Source organism: Gymnogyps californianus, chromosome 3, assembly GCF_018139145.2.
Source record: "Gymnogyps californianus isolate 813 chromosome 3, ASM1813914v2, whole genome shotgun sequence".
Lineage (NCBI taxonomy): Eukaryota > Metazoa > Chordata > Aves > Accipitriformes > Cathartidae > Gymnogyps > Gymnogyps californianus.
In genome coordinates this window covers 12653278-12674038 of record NC_059473.1, presented here as the reverse complement: position 1 = coordinate 12674038, position 20761 = coordinate 12653278, and the positions used below count along the sequence as shown (strand labels likewise).

General features: G+C 38.5%; 1 protein-coding gene across 6 annotated transcripts in view; it reads right to left on the bottom strand.

The window, feature by feature from the left end:
• Positions 1-20761, bottom strand: part of MAP4K3 (mitogen-activated protein kinase kinase kinase kinase 3) — an 85888-nt gene that overhangs the window by 23724 nt on the left and 41403 nt on the right. For 3 of the 6 annotated variants that reach the window (XM_050893152.1, XM_050893153.1, XM_050893157.1), the window contains 8 exons: positions 13441-13499; positions 12214-12252; positions 11853-11906; positions 10049-10120; positions 8082-8124; positions 6891-7053; positions 5165-5274; positions 3322-3363 (listed from right to left, as the gene is read on the bottom strand). In XM_050893152.1, the coding sequence (XP_050749109.1) occupies positions 3322-3363; positions 5165-5274; positions 6891-7053; positions 8082-8124; positions 10049-10120; positions 11853-11906; positions 12214-12252; positions 13441-13499 (582 nt within the window). The remainder of the gene's footprint in view (positions 1-3321; positions 3364-5164; positions 5275-6890; positions 7054-8081; positions 8125-10048; positions 10121-11852; positions 11907-12213; positions 12253-13440; positions 13500-20761) is intronic. The other 3 variants (XM_050893155.1, XM_050893154.1, XM_050893156.1) reach the window with 1 other exon arrangement.

Here is a 20761-nt window from a genome sequence, read left to right as displayed (position 1 = left end):
CATAACAATTACCCATCCTATTTTGTTACGAAACAGAGCTGATCGATAGTACTGTAGATGAAAAGGAATGATGCAGTAGTAAACAACAATTACTAAAGTGAAATGTTATCATTTATCAAATGATGGTCAAACGTAAGAAGTCGTCGTAAGTAAGAGTTGCCATCCTGAATATAAGCAGGTATCACCTTTATGCAAAGCTACATACTCTGTAATACAGCTACAGAATGGCAATGTTTTCACTTTATATTAATACTTCATGAATTATTATTGAGCTATAAACTGAATTAACCAAATAGCTCTCATGTTAACATTTGGACAATTTTTTTGTTAACTTGTTGCTGAATAAGAAAGTCTGCACACGTTTCAGTCACTTCTGAACATAGTTTACTTTAATAAGAAAAGAAAAAGAACTTCATAATTAACCCTTTGAAATGAAAAGCAGCAGAAATTAGACCCTTCTTTATGCTTAGAATGTCTTCTCACTCTCACATCACTATAATGAAGTCCATGAGTTTGTCCATACATACATATGTACATATAGGTGAGGGAAGAATCAAATTCATTAAGGTGATCAGCAAGATGTGAAAGACCCCATTACACAAAGACAAGGGGAAAGACTTCAGCACTGCTAGTACCACTGCAGAAGTCTGAGTACCAAGGCAGGGAGCTGGCTGCTTCCTAGACAATGAGATGATCCTTCTGCAGGCATAAGAACAGAAATAAGAAAAGATGTATGTGAGGCAGGAATATGAGAAGATACTGACAGAGTGACCTCAAAGTACCGACAGCTTCAGTGCTGTCAAATCCCTTGGCAGCAAGGAGTTTGAAGGAGGGATGATATCAAGAAAAACAATAAAGGGATTTTTTGGGCGGTTTTATGGAAGCCTCTTCCCGTGTGTGCAGGGCATTGAAAGGCACTCAACAGAAAACACATCAGATGACACTCAAAGTACTGATCTCCTAGAATACTGATAAGTGTTTCTGCTGCTCCTGTAACCAGCTACGCAATTCTCCTTAACCCTTTCCAAGCACTGAAGAGAGATGCTGCACAGCGGAGGGAAGCTGTGCTCACTGCTACAACCTAGTTGAGCTCTGCAGTGATAAGTTGGATAAGAAAGAAGGAGGAGATGGAAATCAGAAGAGATGAACCATTTTCCTCTGGCCATTCTCAGCCCTGATCTCCAGGAAGCCTGCAGAGCCAAGATGCTGCTGCAAATGCCTCAGAAGGGTAAACGGAGCCTGAGCCTGTCATCTCTAAATACCAAACAAATCTCAAGGATACAGCTGAGAATCAGACAAATTATTAAACTGAGTTGCTAGTGGGGAAAAACCCCCACAAACATGAAATAAAAGGTTGAAGCAAGGCTGCTCGATCTGACTGCTGCCACGGAGGCATTTAAGTCTCGGGGGAATTTCAGCAGGCAGGGCATTCCCTCATCTAACAGGTCTCCCTGTGCTGCAAGCCACCTAAAATAGCAGGGAAAAACACACTACCAGACTGTGTTGTTAAAGAAAGTTGAACAAAATCTCTAGAGTCACAGGCAACCATGCATAAATACCATTTTAAACAGAGCCCCAGAACATCTAACTATTTTAGAGGACAGCGAGAACGCAAAACACTTCTTACCGCTCAGCAACATACTTAAGAACCACAAATCAAAAAAACGCCAAACAAACGAGAATCAAAACAATGATGTACCACAGAAAAAGAACAGAAGAGATTGAAATACTGTCAAAGTTTTACTTGCAGTAGCATGGTATTTGTTAAATAAGACTCCCAGGTGACGTTAGGACGCAAAACATGCTCCACGATAGAGAAAAGTAGAAAGTCCAGTAATCCCAATGACCTGGGAGAAAAACCCCTTCCTTACCCAAATTTTCATTATTTGGTAACTGATGGAGACATCAGGCAGAGAGGAACATGTAAGTGCCAAATCAGTCTTCAACACTTAACAGGAAGGTTAGAAAGTTTGTTACACATAAAAGGTGGGGTGTGATGAGAGAAGAGGAAGAAAGGGGAAAGAGTTTCTAACCTGAGGACTAGCAGAACCAGAAAATTAGCGCACTACAAAGATGCATGAACATGCAGAGAGCAGTCCAATACGCACTCATTTGATCGGCTTCAGAAGCTTTCCTATTTTAGTCAGTCTCTTTTTACAGCTTCATTATATTAGCAACTCACAGTCATTCTCTGATGGCCTGTCCCTGAAGTTTGTGGCAAAAGTTGAACATGTATGACTTCATTTTCAGCTATTCTATTTTCTACCCTTTTTCTCATTCCAGTCACTGCATCCATCTTATTTCCCCCTCCCCATGATGATTTGGTTCTTTTCAATGCTAGGAGTGCTTCCAAATTTCTGTCATCCACTAGTTTAAAGTATGCACTCCTACGACATGCATTTAATTTAATCTTTAGTTTATTAAAACAGGATTGACCTAAATAAACGATGCTAAGCATATAAAGAATTCAGAGCTTGAACAATCCTGTGCATTTATGCAAGAGATTACAGTTCTAAGGAACAGAAGCATGACGTCTACCTTAACCTGTCCTGCTTCTCTAAAATGGGTAGGAAGCAAGAAATAGTATCATTTGCACTTACACATCCTTGTAGCAATTTTATTTTCTTATCTAAAGATGAGAAACTGATCTGACTTAGGAGTAATGTAGCAAAAAGGTTAGTTTAAAATCAGATTAATCCCCCATTTGGTGCACAGCACAACTACATGAATGCATGCTCCAGCACACAAGGAGGAGAGTGGTGAGGGCAGAAACAAATGGTCACGAAGAAGGAAAGACTGCCTCTTCTGATCACAGTGCTGGCTAAGAGCACAGTAACAAGTCTGCACAGATACTACAATGAAATTCTAGTTTGCTTTATGTTATGAAGGTGCACATAGATGTCTGTAACAGTTATTTCCAGCCCTAAGGCATCTACAAATTCTGTCTTCAGAAGTTTTGAAACCTAGAGCTGCATAGTATAAACTTTGAGCTATTTGCAATTCCTGAGAGGCATCAGCTCCTCAGATCAGTAAGTACCTTCAGTATGCTGAAGGTATGTCTGTGACATTAGTCACAGAACTCTCATTCACTTTTTAATGAAGCAAGCAAACAAAAAACCTTCCAAAATTTACTTCAAGAACACAAAATCAAGGGTGATTTCTGAAATATCATACCTGTGGCCTAACATTTCTATGAGATACTGGCTTTTATAATTTAAAAAAAAAAAATACTACAAACATTCAAAAAATGTACTCTCTCAGCTTTAGTAAGAAAACATGTCCTGCTTCCAACATGCATTTGTATGACTCAGTAATACTCACGTGTACTTTAGGTGTGGGAGGAAGGCCATTAGTAATTGGTTTCTAGAAAATAAAAGTTAAAAAATGTGTTTGCACTCATATGCGCACATATGCATGAACATGCATATTCTCTCCCCACACTGCAGCATAACCAAAATACAAGTCTAAAATAAATTTTTTAGAATGCTGTTAAAAGCACTTGATAAATAATTGAGCATAATTATATTAGGAGATAATAAAAGGCCAATACTTCTAACTACATAAGAAATAGATACAAAACCCTCCCTGAAGATTTTTTAGGACAATAAATAGAGTTGTGTTGTATATTTCTACACTATGCTAAATGGAAGGCACTAGGCACCTACTGGGACACTCCGCTGTGTCCAATGCCACATGTACTAGATTTGAAAGCCATGGCTGAGCTTTGGCTACAGTCCCATTTTTAAGCATGAGGTTAGGCTAGAGACATCCCTTCCAACCAACACTTCCATAATTCTGTATGAGTTTGCTAACCACGTGTCTCTAGTGACCAAACACCACAAACTACCAGTATCATTTTCTTTCATTAAAACCTCTACTATGATTCCCTAATATCTCCTCATTCAATGTCTGCATAGTCTGTTGCACAACATTTTCACATTACGATGATGCCTGAACTAATGCCGTATCCAGCAATACAAAGTTTAAGCAATACTGCAGCAATTGCTCAATTGTTCAGTATTACAAGCAGCATTAAACTCTATCAATCAGTACTAGACCCACTTTCCTGTATCAGTATCAATTTCCCCTACTAAAAACATGATTCCAAAGAAATGTATTTTACAGGTAACACAGGAACTTCAAACACACAATTTCAAATGCCAAGTTCAAAGCAGTTCGGGAAATCATACTTTCCAAAGTACTGTCAGTATTACTGACACTTCCTTAAAACAAAACAAAAATGCACACAATATTTCTGCCCTACTTCCTCTTCACTTCTCTCAAGAGAGCAACATTTCCAACCTCATCCTTAGAAGTAACACCCAAAGAGTTCAGCTTCATGTTACATTTAATCTGATCTAACTACAGATGTCCCACTCCTTCCTATCTCACATTCCCACTTTTGCTTTTGCATCATGGTAATAGAGTGACCACTCTGGAAGCCATTTGCTGCTTTGATGGAAAAACTCACTTGGAAGAGGAGAAAGGGATGCAGGAATATTCCCTTTCCTCAGCTCACAGCTGGATCAGATTACATGTGGTATAAAACTGCATTCTCTCCATGAGTGCAACTTCATGAGTATATGTAGCTCAAGTCTGACACTCAACCCAAGATGCTAAACCCTGAAACGCAGAGCTCCAGAAGCCAGCAGGCAAACAGCTTGCATATCTGGACCCTCAATCGACATTTCTCCATCTTTTTATCCCTGAACACCAAAAAGGCTGTATGCCTACATCCGGGATAGGAGAAGGACTCATTTGGGAACAGCCCCGATCCAGCTCCTTTGCCAGGGCCAGCCAAATCCTCCAGCAAGCCACCAGGTGGCAGCATATTCCTTAATGTCCTCATTTGCTTAAATAGTCATTGCTCAGTACAACATATTACATCTCTCCCTCGCAGGATCTCACTTACTACGTCTCTCAAGTATGTGAATACAAGCAAGTAAATTATATTAGTTTCTAATGAAAATTAAATACCGACTCAAACTTCAGCTTAAGACTGTATCACAACTAGATGATCTAGCAAAACCGTGCTTTGAGTCAAAGTAAACAAGATGCCACCCAGCATAATTTCTATGCTAAAAAGTGTGCCTGCTCCTTTTCACTGCGTATGTAGAACAGTTGAGACAACTTTAAAATAACACCTAGAAGCTTAAATACCTACCAGTATTTCCTTCTTTTCTTTCCTTGAAAAATTAGTGTCTCTAGCTTCATTCTGTTGATGTGGTGATCCCTCTCTTTCACCATTTAATTGTACAGAAGTGACTCCATTACCTAGAAAGATTCATATTTAAAATGTGTTCTACCTTCAACTCAAAGAGTAGTCTAGCCTAAAAACAATTTTGAAGAGCCAAAATTTCCACTTATTTCAGAACATGTTCCAACACCCTAATTTATTTCTAAAGCATACATGTTCCTACATGTGCACATATAACCATCTATAGAGCCACATTCAATCTCAGTCCATGGCTTTTGGTAATTAATATAACAAATCTAATGTGGGCATAGAGAGGGATGCAGTCACAGTTACGAGGAAAAACGTATTTAACATATCTAAAGAAAAACTTGGCTACAGCTAACGCTTCAATTATCGATTCTTTATAAATAGTCGAGGCATTTCTTAGCACTGGATGCTTAAGCGTTACAGTCAAATCTGTAACACATCAACCGCAGTACTAAATATGTAGCAAGGAAGACCTAGCAAGATATCAATTAAGAGTCAGACATTAAGCTTGCTTAAAACAAGCCAGTTCAGGACAACTCTCAAAGCATCAGACTTTAACACAAGCATAAAAGGAAGAGCCTGAGCAAACAGTAAACAAACACAATTACTTGCTATACTACCCAACCCAGTTCATAACATACAAAAGCAAACTTTGAAAGCAAAACTCTATTCTTGACATGTCAAATGAAAATGTTACAGTTGACACACAGGGCCAGATTCTGAAACCTACACACAGGAAAACTTTTTTATTCCCTGTGACAATCCTGGTGCACTACATCATAAGCCTGTTGCTTAGAAAAGCAATTCTGTCACCAATGGCATCAGCAGGAATCATGTCAGTGACTCTACTAGAAGGTACATTTGACCCTCTTGAGAGTTTAAGCATGCTTTCTTCGTGCATCTTGGCTTTCAGGCACATTCTGTTACTTGCCCACTGTCCTGGTTTCAGCTGGGACAGAGTTAACTCTCTTAGTAGCTGGTACAGTGCTGGGTTTTGGATTTAGTGTGAGAATAATGTTGATAACACGCTGATGTTTTAGTTGTTGCTAAGTAGTGCTTATCTTAAGCCAAGGGCTTTTCAGTTTCCCGTGCTCTGCCAGCAAGCAGGTGTGCAAGAAGCTGGGAGGGAGCATAGCCAGGGCAGCTGACCTGAACTAGCCAAAGGGGTATTCCATACCATGGAACGTCATGCCCAGTATGTAAACAGGGGGGAGTTGGCCGGGAGGGGCGGATCGCGGCTCTGGCATCGATCAGTGGGTGGTGAGCAACTGCATTGTGCATCACTGGGTTTTTTTCCTTCCCCCCCCCCCCCCCCGCTTTTTTTTGTTATATTCCTTTTATTACTATTATTATTATTATAGTTCATTATTATTATTGTTAATATTATATTTTACTTTAGTTATTAAACTGTTCTTATCTCAACACACGAGTTCTGCCTTCTTTCCTGATTCTCCTCCCCATCCCACCGGGAGCAGGGGGTGGGGGGATGGGGAGTGAGGGAGCGGCTGTGTGGTGCTTGGCTGCTGACTGGGGTTAAACCACAACACCCACCACAGAAAAATTACCACAGTATGTTTTAATGTGTGCATAGGTGAGGATGTAGAAATAAAATCACATTAGATTATTTAAGAAATATTTGTATACTTCTTGGTGTCACTTTTATTACCTAAAGCATTAGATTTCTGTGGAGGTAACCGAGGAGGTGGCGGTCTGGGTGGAACCTGAGATACAGATTTTGCTGGACTCTCTGATGCTGGGCATCTCTTGATAGTCCCTTGATTATCATTTTCAGAAGAATGAGTTTCTTGGGGGATAAAGATGGATTTGGGCTGAAAAAGACATAGTAATAATAAAAACATAATGAAAAAAGTTTTAAAGCATCCATGCTACTTCTCAATGAGGAAAAAAAAACCCACGTGCAATATTTAGATCCTGGAATTTTCACAAGTAAATTGATAAAGCAACATGTTCTGCCACGCAAACTTCTTTCAAAAAACAAACTAGAAGGAAATGCATAGCAATAAGGAAAACTTTGTTATTGACAAAGGATGAATTAAAAATCATTATATTCAAGTCATGCATTAAACAGTTATTGGGCATGTGGAAATGTCACTGTTTATAACTACAGATAACCAAACCAGACATTTAAGTAGAAACTAGGGAACATTCAATGATACAGCCAGAACTTTGTGCAAAGAATACCAAATAGGGGATGTAACCACAAAGGGCAACGTTGTTTAGACACTGGCTGTGCTAATGCTGCTTGTAAAATCCTTCTCAGTTATGCAAAGACAGTTAGTGCAGGAGGGTAAGTAATCAAACCTGCAGTTTTTGCCTGAGGAACTGACAGCCAGACAAAAAAATATAAGTTTTTTTCTTTTTATTTTTGCTCATATTAAGATAACTTCAGTGTGAAAAGACTCACTCACTCTTCAAGTGGCAGCATGCAAAACCTAATCTGATCCAGGCATGCCTCTGAAGATCACCATTCAGACATCAAAAGTCAGCAAGCAGATGCTTTATTTGGCAGCTCTTCACTAAAAATTACTTGTGGCACTAAATTTTTTAACTACCCAATTTATTCCTTCCAAAGTATCAGAAGTGCAGTTAGTCAGAAACAGCACTTTCACACTGACAAATACCCTACAGTGCAAGACTTCATGCACAGATTTGCAATTAAAGGCTATGAACATATAGGTCAACCCCCTGGATACACCCTTGACTTCAAACTTGATTCAAGTCTTCAAGTCGTGGCTCAAGTGAGAGAACCATCAGTATAGTCATTTAGACACTTCTGCATGTATTTATTTATTTAAAGTGCCCTTTTATTCTGGGTAACAAAATCCCCCTCACTTACCTTTGGTGGTAAAGGAGGTGGCACTTTAGGTTTCATAGTAGCACTATAAAGAAAAGAAACAAAACAGATTGTTATCCAGTGTAGCTCTTTGAACCTCATATTGCAATGTTCAAGAGGATACAGAATTTTATAAATGCCATACAAATAAGCACCATTAACTTGTCAACAGCACTATTATATCCAAATAACTGCATCACGAATACTTTCAAACATTTTGTTATTGCTGTGCATACCACAGATACTATCCCAAAACTCAAGTATCATAGATCATTGCTAGAGAGCATAAAGTGACATGAACTGATTTGTTGAAGATGAACGTACTTGTGCAGAAAAAAGTAGGGAGGTGCAGAGCAGGCCTGGTATTTACTCTGTTGAGAGGATAAAGATTTAGGATATCAGTGAGCTTTTCTAAAGGGCCATCTGTAGGTATATAGGGCAAAGGGGAGTTACAAGAAAACTGATTAATACCATTCCTTGAAAAATCTACCACTGACTTCTTCAGAACAGCCTTACTCATAAAAGCAAAATCCATCTGCAATGGACAGCTAGCCTACTGTCCGGGTTTTTTGGTGCGTTTTGGTTGGTTGGTTTGTTTTTTTTTTTCCTTCCATGAGTTTCTTTTTTCACAGAAATCTTGGGAAAGACAACTTTTTACCACAAGAACAATTCAACAGCTTAGCTCAAGAGTACAAGATATCAGCAGGAAACAAGAAAGCTGAAGCATGAGGAGCATTCTCCCTCTGCTGGTTCTGTATTTTAAAGAATATGCTCCATTTTTTTTTAAAAAATCTTAAATTCCTAATATTTTTTTTTTAAAAAACTCTTACGCTGTCCTGTTTCCTAATGTTTCGGAACAGAAAATTATTTCCATTAAATAAATTAGGAATACAGCTGTGAAAACGTGACACTTGCACAATATTTTCCTTTCTTGCACAATTATGTTCCAAAGTTTTGGGAAAATATCCAAGTAGTACGATATCTGTTTGCTTGTTTACAGATCAACAACTTGTCTGCTTTGCTTCATTCTTTTCAGGAGTTTCTGTCCTGGCATCTTAGCAGCTTCTTTTATTTCAGAGAAGCTGGAAGGGGACTTCTGAGAATGGGTTACCCTGTGTCGTGCACTGCACCTGCTACGGCAGTGGAGATTATCTTCTCTTCATAACGTGGGACCAAGTTTAAGTCCTCAGTCACGTGTGTCCAAGCTCCATTTGTATTTTCTTTCACATTCTTCCCTGCATCTCAGACAGCCATCACAGTGTTATTGGGCAGCCAAACATAAAAAACCAAAGCCAACGATTTGGCATAAATGTGGCAGATGTTTGTACAAAGGACTGCGTGCCCTGCTTTTAACAGCAAGGTTTATGTGCAGTTTGTCACCGTTGATCACACAGGGCAGTGCCCCAATAATTTCTGCTTTCCCAGCTTCCATAACCAGGAATTTCAAGCATCATCAGCTTTGCTGCACATCAGAGAAAAAGAAATATCAAACCAATCAAAATTATTAAATGAAGACAGATAATTTTATATTGTTCCCTGAAGTGTGTGGATTCTCTGCTGCTATGAATCACCCAGCTTCAGAGTCATGCAGTGGCATCAATTTGGACTGGAAGGTGTACAGCTGCTTCATTGTTTTTGTTCTGGAACTGAAAGGAGAAGTGACCAATGTCACATGTGCTCTTCAATTGCAGCTCCATCTCACAGAATACAAATCAAACAAAAGCCTTGAATCTTTAGTGGGCTCCAGAGAAAGAAATCCAAGACCAAGCTGATGAACCAATATATTGCAGCAGAGCTTTGGGCTCAAGCAGATACCAAGAGGAAAGGCACAGATGCAGCATCTGTCTAATCCAAGGCTGATTTTTGCCTCTGTCTAATCCAAGGAAATTGTCAGGCCCTCTCTGTAGGGCAAGAGTATCTAGGATGAAATATGAGAAGCAGCAAAAAACACCAGGACTTTTTTGGAATACCATTGGTGACTGTCCTTAGGGTCAGACGAATTGGAACCTCTCCGGAAGCTATCAGGTTCTTTCTTGCTTAACCTGAAAAAGAAAATCCACAGAAACACAACAGCAACAGCAGCAGCTAAAGTCAATGCTGTTTGAAGTTCTGATGGAGCTCGTGCAAGGAACAAGGATCTCAAAGCACTGGACAAAGAAATCAGTGCAAGCCCTTCAGCAGGGATCAAGAGGCTCCAAGCCCTGGAACATTACTGAAGTTGATGATAGTGGCTACAAACAGAGCAAGAAGTGGGGGGGGGGGGGCAAAAAATGAACAGATAGACACAGAGCTGTACACAAAAAACATCCAGAGATTAGTACGGATGGAGGAACCAAGCTGAGCTGGCTTGCAGCAGCGCAGATATCCAGAGCATCTTCACTGAAGGCCAGAGTGGAGCTGGCAGTATGGAGCTATAGGGGACCATTCCATCCTACAGTGCAGGAAGTCTGAGTTATCATTACTAAGGTCTATCCAGCTAAGAGCAAAGCGGGTTCTCAGCTTGGTCAAAATGCAGGGGAGTAAATCAATGAGTAGCATTATCAACTGCTTCCTCTCAAAGACAAGACACAGGAGCTTCATATTATTGATGAACTGCATAATCAATCACACCTTTAAACAACTGCTTAATAATGAAATATGAAGAATTTCTTCAGGAATTAGCAAGGGAATAAAGCCTGCTAAAAACTGACTAAAAATCATTTTTCTTCTATAAATATCATTTGTGTCAAACCGCAAACATACTTGTGTTTTGAGAAGTTGATCATTAAACAATGCAAGTTTAATGTACTTGTCACCTAGCTGACATCAGACACTATCAGTAGCTTTACCCTTCTTGAAGGGGGCTGGTCCCTCATGCTCAGTACAGTGATAAAAACCACTGCCTTTGTTATAAAAGAACAGCAGTAAAATAACTCAAGGGGGAAAAAAAAAAAAAAAAAAAAAGAGAGATTTGGTTCTCTGTAAGAGAGAGATGCCAGCAATAGATAACACATGTTTTACAGGCTTCTTGTATGAAGCAACAGCTTTCAAAATTATCCATTAACAGAAAGTAAATAAGAATTACGTCTCAATGGCATCTTTCTTTTTGGTCTTTACATCAGATTTATTTAGGAATGTAAATTTCCACATACTGGCTGTGCATTCTAAATTGTTTCAGCTCTCATCTGTCAATCAAAAAGAGCCCAAGAATACTTATACCAGTAGAATTTAATATGAGCATAATTAATTTAACACATGCCTATTGATACTGCTTTTGTAGTCACATAACCTTGCTCTCTGTGATAACAGAGCCAGCTCTATTCCAAAAATCAAGCACCCATACAAGCATCCTCCTAGCTGAGAATGTGGACAGAACAAACTCAATCATACAGAGAAGACAGTTATGTATATATTTTATGTATTTTTAATGAGCTTTATTTTAATATACAGTCATTAGTTCTAAAGAAGACACCAGGACCGGGGTCAGATGAATTACTGGCTCAATGTAACTACACCAAGATTTTGTTCAATAATAGAAGATAAAAGGGCAATTGCATCAAGCAAGAAACAAGATTCTTCTCCCTCTAATTTATCACAAGTTTATCAGCAGAGTAAGAAAACTTCTGGTGATGTAATCTAGGAACAACATTAAATGTTTATCTTTAAAAATGCTATAGAAGAAAAAGAATCCTGAGCTATTAGAGACAGAACATGATTCAACTTTTTTTTTAAATTTTCATCTATTCAAGAATCAGCTTTTATATATATTTATTTTTACAAGAAGAAAGGACTTACTGTTTAGCATCATCGTCTGCATCATCATCATCTTCTAAATGTGCCACATGTCCCCTAAGAAAATGAACAAGGTACTATGGCTGAGTGAGTTGTATTAAAATTACCTTGGCTACTGTGAAAAATTCTGAGCTCAAGGGCTACTATCTCTTCTACAGAAATTTACTGTCTTTTAGCTTTTTATCATTATTACTATTCTTTAAAACACAGCTGCAATCCAGACAACTAAGCCTCTCCCATATCCTCTCAGCAAGTACAGGGACAAAAAAGAACTAGTTGCAACAGACATAAGAAATCAACGCACAAATGACTTTGAAATGCACACGGGGCGGGGGGGGGGGGGGGGGGGGGGGCGGAGAATTACCTCTGATGCAGTTCTTCTTCAACTGACTTTAAGAGACTCCTTCAGAATTAAATAAGAATAAGAACACAGTTTAATTGTGGCACACAAACTTAATTATCAAAAGCCAGGGCAAATGCTCCTATGATTCTATCAGTAAATAATCCAAAGCACGTTATTTCAGCTGGCTTTCAGAACATACATCGAACATCTACATACAAATGAACGTAGCTGCACTTGTTGGTTTTTTTTATTTTTTAAGCAACACACTTTCATATGTGTTTATTAATGTATTGCTATTAAGTGCAGTGGCCCTTGTTCCTTGTACTGTAAAACAAGGACTGTCTTACTTGATCCAATTTAAAAAAAATCCACACTATCCAAGCAAATCATAATCATTAAAAAAATAATCAGACTGACAAGAGGATTAAACTACTATTGGAATAAATTCATTCTTCCCTAGTTAACATTTGTAACATTCTGAACTTCTTCATTTTTGTGTCTTTGTCTGAAAAACAGACAGGGAGGAATAGCAGGCAAAACACAGGGATGAGAAACAACAGGATTTTGGAAGACACCAGTATTCATATTTTCCCCAACTAAAAGATTGTGTAAAAATATGTTTTATGCTTAGATTTTCTGCATTTTTAAAATATGATTTAATTTAGCAAAGCAAAGCTAGGCATCCTAATTCTGACATGCATAAATGTAATTAAGAAATTGGGTGGAAAGGAAGAATTACACGGAAAACTATTTCATATGATTAATACAACAAAATTATTAACTGTATTAACATGAAGTTAAAGACTTTGCTGAGACAGGTAAGTTTTATTTTTTAAAGCACCTATAATTGAATGTTCCTAGTGCCCTACAACATGAAGAAGGGCATAAAGCAATGTCAAAGAGCAGCACTGGTAGTTCCTAGATGGGGTAAAATTGTGCTCTGTGGGACCTATCATGCGGAACATTTTGTTAACAAGCAGACCAAGATAACTGCTCTTAAAAGGAAGCTTACAGCATCATAGAGACAATATGGTCAATACAGCCTCAAATACTGAAGAGTGCTGTAATTCTTTATCACTGGATTTACTATTTTTTAGAAATATAGTGATTTTGCAATTGTAACTGATATAAACAAGCTTGACATTTTACTACATGCTTTTCAGCTAATGTGTTTAACACACATTTGTGATTTTTATATTAAAACAGTCTTGAATGAAATTAAGACAGAAAATGCCATTGCTTACTCACTTATTTGCACCCAAGAAGTAGCCACACTGAGGACCATGACCATATTCTAGCTGTAGATCCTACAAACATAAAGAGAACAAATCTTTAAGACAAACAGGTGAGCATCAAACACATACCCTGTGTCATGCTGCTGTTATCCCCTCTGCCACACCTGAGCTACCAAACAAGCTCATTCCTCTGGCCTTCCTGGCCCCTAACACCACTCTCAGGCCCACTGCACCCAAAAATCTCCTCTCTGCCAGTTTGCTGCATCTCTAATTCCTTTTAAAACTCTGACCTTAGTCCCTTCCTTGGACACACAGATTCTTTGCTCAAATAAAGTTGGCTGCAGAAAAGGAAACAAAACAACAACAAAAATAATATAATTAAAAAACAAACAAACAAACAAACACACACACACCCCAAAAAAACCAACCAAACCAGACCCCATAGAGAACCCAGCCATCCCTCACTGGCACATTGCAGTATTTATTTCAGATGGGAAGTAGTTCTGGCAGGGAGCCTGAAATGCCTTTAGCACGTGGGGACGTTAAAGAACTTGTTATAGCAATACATATTTTAAGGATAGCTATATATGTTCTCATGTATACATTAAGATCACCTTTTTTATCGAAAAGAAAAACACAGTATTAACAGCAAAGTCAAGCACTCAAGCTATCATGGAGCATGGGCTACTTAGAAAAAGAAGTAGCAATAGGCCTCCAACGCTATTATTCAGACGCCGTATGGCATACAAATTTAATGCGTTAATGGGAATACAGGGACCATATTGAAGCACCATCAAATCTGCATCTGCCAGGAGGATATTGCTATAATTACAGGGTTTTTTTTTTTTTCAGGTGGATCACAACAGGAAAAATCTGAGCATAAATTTGCTCCCAAAATGCTGAGTGTATTCACCAGGAGAAATGAGTTATTGATCACCTAAGTTAGCGATAAATGGAGCTACATTGCTCCTTTCCAGGAAACATTTTAAAGGTCTCCTAACATCTTCTGTCGAACAGGCCTCTTTCAGCTGCAGCCCACATCAAAAGCATGCCATCCTTCAGAAAGATGCCCAGATATCCAAGCTATAAAAGCAATAAGCTTGGATTAGATGACGACAACTCATTGGGCTGATCTCTCAAAAGGGCATTTTAAAAATCAGAGTAGAAGTCTCACACTAGATTTGCCAGTGCTCCAAGCTGACAAAGCAGAAGCTACTGCAGCTTTCAGTTCCAGACAGAAGGGCAATCACTAATACAAAGCTATGTATATTGTTTTCTGCTCAGTGAGGAGTTCCAGGTTGTCTACTGCACCCTCAATTCTGCTCTGTAAAGCTAAGTAGTAGTTTCCACATGGGTGTTTCTACCACAGCTGTCAGTAGCATTTGATTGCTTCAGTGACTTTCCATAGTTTCCCAAGACAAGTGAAATACTGTGGAAAAAACAGTATGTAACTGACAATTACTTGATGTAAAAGAATGCATAGATCAGAGGGCTGAATAAAAATCGTAAAGGCAAGCCCGATGCTGGCATTTCCTGAAGCCAGAAGAGACTGACTTTTCAATCTTCATACCAACTTTATTACACATCTTTTTTCTAGAATTAAACAAAGAAACCCCAAAACCACCAAATCCCGTCCACTTCTATGGATCTGACTCACAAGGGCCACCAGACTTTCCCTCTAGACATCTGTCAGTGGAGCTAGAAAATTAGGTGACAGGAAAGAAGGGCTCACAAGTGGCCATGCCAGTGGGGAGGAAGGCTCACTCCTCTCCAGGAACATGTCCCGGGCTCTGCGAGGTAGCAGATGCAAGGAGTCAGGCCTCAGCCGTGGGTATCTTTGATCCCTTCTGCTATCCTTATCTTCCTTCTTCACAGTTTCATCCTCCTCCTCTGTCCCAATCTTAACTCCTCCTGCTCCTTGCTCCAAACAAGCTCAGCAAGTCTCCTTCCCTCAAGAAAGGCCATCCTAGGCCCTCCGCAATTTCAGTCTCTTCATCACCCCCAATATCTGTCACCTTATCCAGGCAATTCCCTTCTGCTGGTCCTCACCACCAGGATGTACTCCAATCCACCACAAAGAAACACAGATTTAACTTTCTTTACTGTGAGTACTTATATTACTTCTGTGCAATCTCAAAAACTTCCACGTGTAAGCACAGGTATTTTGAGGATTCAGGCTCTAGAGCAGAAAAAAAACAAGACTGGAAACATGTCACCAGACTCACAAACAAGGAGGTTAAACAGGTTGTGTGAGTCCCTGTAAGAGGATGCCAGAACAAAGACTGGGAGGCTGTTGAGAAAAATAACCCCAGGTCACTGTAATGAAATGAGATTTTCATCTTGAAGTGACAAGCATTTTGTCTACGTGTTGCAAAATCACATTAATCAAAAGTGGGAAATGAAGATCTTACGCTGGGCAGAGCCCAAACGTCTGTCCATTTTAATTTACACACTGTGCAATGTATGGCTATATATATTGTACAGCAGTGACAAGAAAATTAATAAGAAAAAATAAGCAAACTCCTATAAAACATAAGGGGCCTTCACCTGTCACTAGAGTTTTTAAGCCTTACTGGAATCTTCTTTATGAAAAATGACATCTGCCAGAATTACTTATGTTTAAATGGTTTAAAAGGACAAAAGCTTTGTTTTGATTCAGTTTACTACTGTGCTGTCTATTAGCATTTATTTGACTATGTTTCTAATTGGATATGTATATTTTTTGCCTTAACTAACTTGTTAGTGTTCTTCTAAGCCCTTAAATATTGCTGGTTTTCACTCCTAATGCGGGGTGAAGTAATCCATTGCTAGGCAAATTCCTTCTTTTACACTCTTGACAGCTAAATACTGGGTGCTAGAGAGCGTTTTAAAAGTGCAACACATTTTTTCTTGTACCCTCTATTCCAAAGATATCCAGAAGTTATAATTTTATAAACCTTCTAGCTAGATATTTGATACAAAACCATCGGTAAATACTGTGTGTATCCTGCAAAGCCTCCAATGAGATGTTATACTTTATCAGAACAACCAGTATAACTAGATTTTTTTTGAAGCCAAACGTAAAGGTATCTTTCAACAAAACAGAAATCTTATCAGTTATGGATTCCCACAGGGAAGAACAGATTAGAATTACTAAGTGATGCAACAATTGGCTTAATAAAAGCTGTTACCTCTCCTGCATCCCTAAAGTAACCCAACAACTTTATGAATCCACATGAATATTTTCATTTAACATACATACAATGCCAATTAGTTAATTAAAATTCTTTTTAGATCAGACAACATTCACACAGAATAAATCTGAGTGACTAGACAGGTATTTTACAAGAGAATCTCAAGATCTACAGCCAGTAGGAATGAGAAGAGGTCAATGATCTTGGTGTTAAATCAAAGATGCAACCCCAGATTATTCTGCATTCAGCCTCAGGTTACTAATGACCCATTCCTGAACCAACACAACTGTGTACAAGACAGAGTGCTATTTGCTGGCAATGATTGCTTTGGAAAAAAGGTAATACAGGGAATAATTACCAGTTGTTCTCAACAGCCTAGGTAATATTAAATGAAGAAGTCATGTAGAAAGGCAAATCACACCTTCAGATAAATCACATGTGCAAAGTAATCAATGACTAAAAACAGTATAAAGATTTCCTCAAAGCAAAGACAAGTTTGGTGGTAAGGCCATGCTATGAAACAAATTCCCCAGGAATGATCAAATCTACAATACCTTCTGCAGTTTAAATTTCAAAAACTGCTATTTATTTTCTGCAGAATTTCATGATGAATTAGTTGTTACTGTAACTTTGACAGTCTTACATTCCTAATTTGTTCTGTAGGGCTGAGCTGTACTGGAAATCTATTTTTAGGTGTTCAGTCCTTCAAAAAACAAAACTGAATGTACACAGTGAACCAGCAATTCACAGTTACTTCCTACATTTGGTGTTCCTGAAATCCAGTGAGAAACAAGATCATTTGAAGTGACAAAATTAAGAATTTAAATCCACAAAGTGTTGGGGAAGTAACTGAATCTCAAAGAATACAAATCACCTTTGGACTACTAACATATCAAACAAGAAGGCACATACACAACTATTTCTCAGTAAAATGATTAAGCAATTCCTATCACGTTGCTTCATAAAAGAGGATGTAAATTTTAAAAAGAGCCTAATATTACCTAATGCATATGCTATACTTTTAATGCCTTTATTTCCTTAAAAAGTGCATTCTTGAATTTCTTTGGATAGCTTAACACATCAGAAATAGCAAGTTATATGTATTTTTTTTTAAACATGCTAAATATATTTCTTCCTTGGTGACTGACTGAGGTTTTAGTGTGCATTGCTGCTACACAACCACTGTTCCCCTCTTTCCTTGTATTTCAGTTCTCTATGCATTTTGTCTATGAATGTCCATTTGGCACAAACAGCACTATTTCATACCCATAGAATGGAACGTCACTGCTCTAACTAGCTACAGTAAGGCCTCAATACAACAGGCAATTGTACACAGCATTTTTAAACTGCCTCCTAGCAATAAAATTGAACATCTGATTTTCTCAATTACTTTTGCCAAAGCAGAAAATACCCAAGACATACAGGGAAGGAAAAGAAAGAGCAAAAACCACATGCCAAACCCTTAGGCACTTTTCCCCCCGTTTCCACTTATCTTCTTCTGATCATAAGGACCACACATCATTTCATCACGTAAAGCTAAACAAAGTATGAACACTTTCTCTGAAATTCAGTGTTGATAGCGTTGAGGTTGCTTAGCCTGGAGAAGAGAAGGCTCTGAGAAGACCTTACAGCAACATTCCAGTACTTAAAGGTGGCCTACAGGAAAGATGGGAAGGGACTCTTTATCAGGGAGTATAGTGACAGGACAAGGGGTAACGGTTTTAAACTGAAAGAGGGTAGATTTAGATTAGATACTAGAAAGAAATTCTTTACTGTGAGGGTGGTGAGACACCGGAACAGGTTGCCCAGAGAGGTTGTGGATGCCCCATCCCTGGAAGTGTTCAAGGCCTGGTTGGATGGGGCTTTGAGCAACCCGATCTAGTGGAAGATGTCCCTGCCCATGGCAGGGGGGTTGGAACTAGACGATCTTTAAGGTCCCTTCCAACCCAAACCATTCTATGATTCTATAACTCTAAAAACATATTGCAACTAAGTAGGATAGGAGTCTTCATGGCTTGTAACAAAGGAAAAGCATATGTATGCACGCGTACAAAGAAAAAGGCTTCCGGGCAAGAGTTCTCCATTCTCTATGTCGATTTCTTTAATTCAATCTTTTCCTACCAATAGTCTAGTTTTTCTGCCACAAATAATTAACTAACACAGAATAGCTATGCTGAAACATTGCCTTCCTAAAATTAAGTGTTACCAAAAACTATTACAAATTATTAAATCCAGAACATATTTATAACCCAAAACAAAACAAACAAACAACCATGACCAAATTATTTAAATAGGACCAAATATATACAAGCATCTGGCAAATACAACAGTGCAGATTGCATCCAGGTAGCTGTTTCAGGAGCACAGAGGTGGAGGGAGGGGGAAGAGGAAAAGAAGAGGAATGATTTTTAAGGGTAACCACATCGTAGGTGTCAAATTTTTAAAAGGTAATATGCATATTGACTGCATAAGCTGCCATACGATCCATCCAGCTGCGCAAAATGCTAGGTGACAGGTAAAAATACTCTCACTCACTCCCCAAATTTGCTTTCAACCTCAACTGTATACCTTTTGTGACTCACGCTGCCCAAAATATGCCTCAATTTCTGATAATTTTTTTTTTTTTGGTAGGATCTTAGAGACACATAGCTCTGCAAAAGAGTTGTTGCTCATAAGGTATTTTATAAAACCCGTAGAACAGCATGGGAAAGAGCCCAACAGTAGTAGGTGATAATCTTTTCCTCTTGATGAAATTTGAAAAATCCACATATCACTTCTCACTGAACATATCTGAAGCCAATACTGTCAGAGCAGGAGGGGGAAGGAGAGAGAGAGAGAGAGAGAGAGAAAGTCTGATTAGTATGTCCTGGTCCACAACAGAAGAATGAACCTACTACTAAATATTTCTTCTAATTTCCAGAAGGATTAGGTCTTACTGGAAAAATCTCACAAATGGCTGAAGCATTACCACCAAATCAGAATTCTCCTCTTTGAGTCACAATAGGCATAGCAGGTTGTGAAGAAAGCAGCGAAACACAGAAAGTGCTGTCGATTGACTTTAAAAACCCTCTCACGATCGTGACAACAATAGTACCTTATAAGCTTTATCACAGTAATCATTTTTGAAGAGTGTACTGAACAGCACGGGGCAAAAGAAGGATGGGAAAGGACAGTTCAGTTAGGAGACATGTTCTCATTTGTCTCTTAGACCCACAGATACTAGGCTAGCAAGATATGCGACAACACTGAAAGTAACCTCAAAGACAGATCTTAAAAAGTGTTAAACTGGAAAGACGAAACCAAAAGCAAACCAAACCAAAAAAACAAAACCACACTCCCAAAACCAGAGAAACTGCACAGGATGGAGGTGTTCCCATTGCATACAGAGAAATCTAAGCTACTGATCTCAAAGCAATTTGTGAAACATTTTTATAATCAAGCAACATAGGAAGTTCCTTCCAAGAATGGGGAAGACCGTCTAAGCTCTCAGTAACTATGGTATTGGCAGATTCAAGCCACACCAAGCCAACTGATGCCAAAGCAAACAAACAAAAAAAATCCAAACCAAAACACATCACACAAAAACCAAAACAAGATATTCCCAAACACCCCAGTTTTCCGTTTTCCCCTCAGTGCACTTAAATTAAACATCTCACAAATCAAAGAAAGTTAGCAGAATAATGCTCTTCATCTAGTACAGAATGTTTCTTCATTTTTTTTCCAACAGTATATGAAGATGTCCAAGATTTAAAAGCATTACTTTTCTAACTACATAGTGCCTAAAGAGCAGAGAAATAAGAAAACTCACTTTCTGGAGTAATTTCTACACTGCAATGCTAACAACCAAGTTTTTTAGCAGTGCAGTAAGAGAAAATTTGGAAAATGTATCAGACTATAAACGATGCCAAATGCCACTGAAAACACTTATGACTCCACTTTGTTATTTGTACTAAATGTATATTCTTTCTGTAACATAATTACTGTCTGGAGAATTCAGAGACTTACATTTATATAATTTTATAGTCTTTCATGGGACTATTTAAAGGAACTACCAGACAAAAATATGAAGAGAATGCCTCTTCTATTTTTAATCACTCTCCGACAAATTAACAAGTTATGCACTGTAAGGCAGTTAAATAAAGAAATCAGAATGAGTGCATA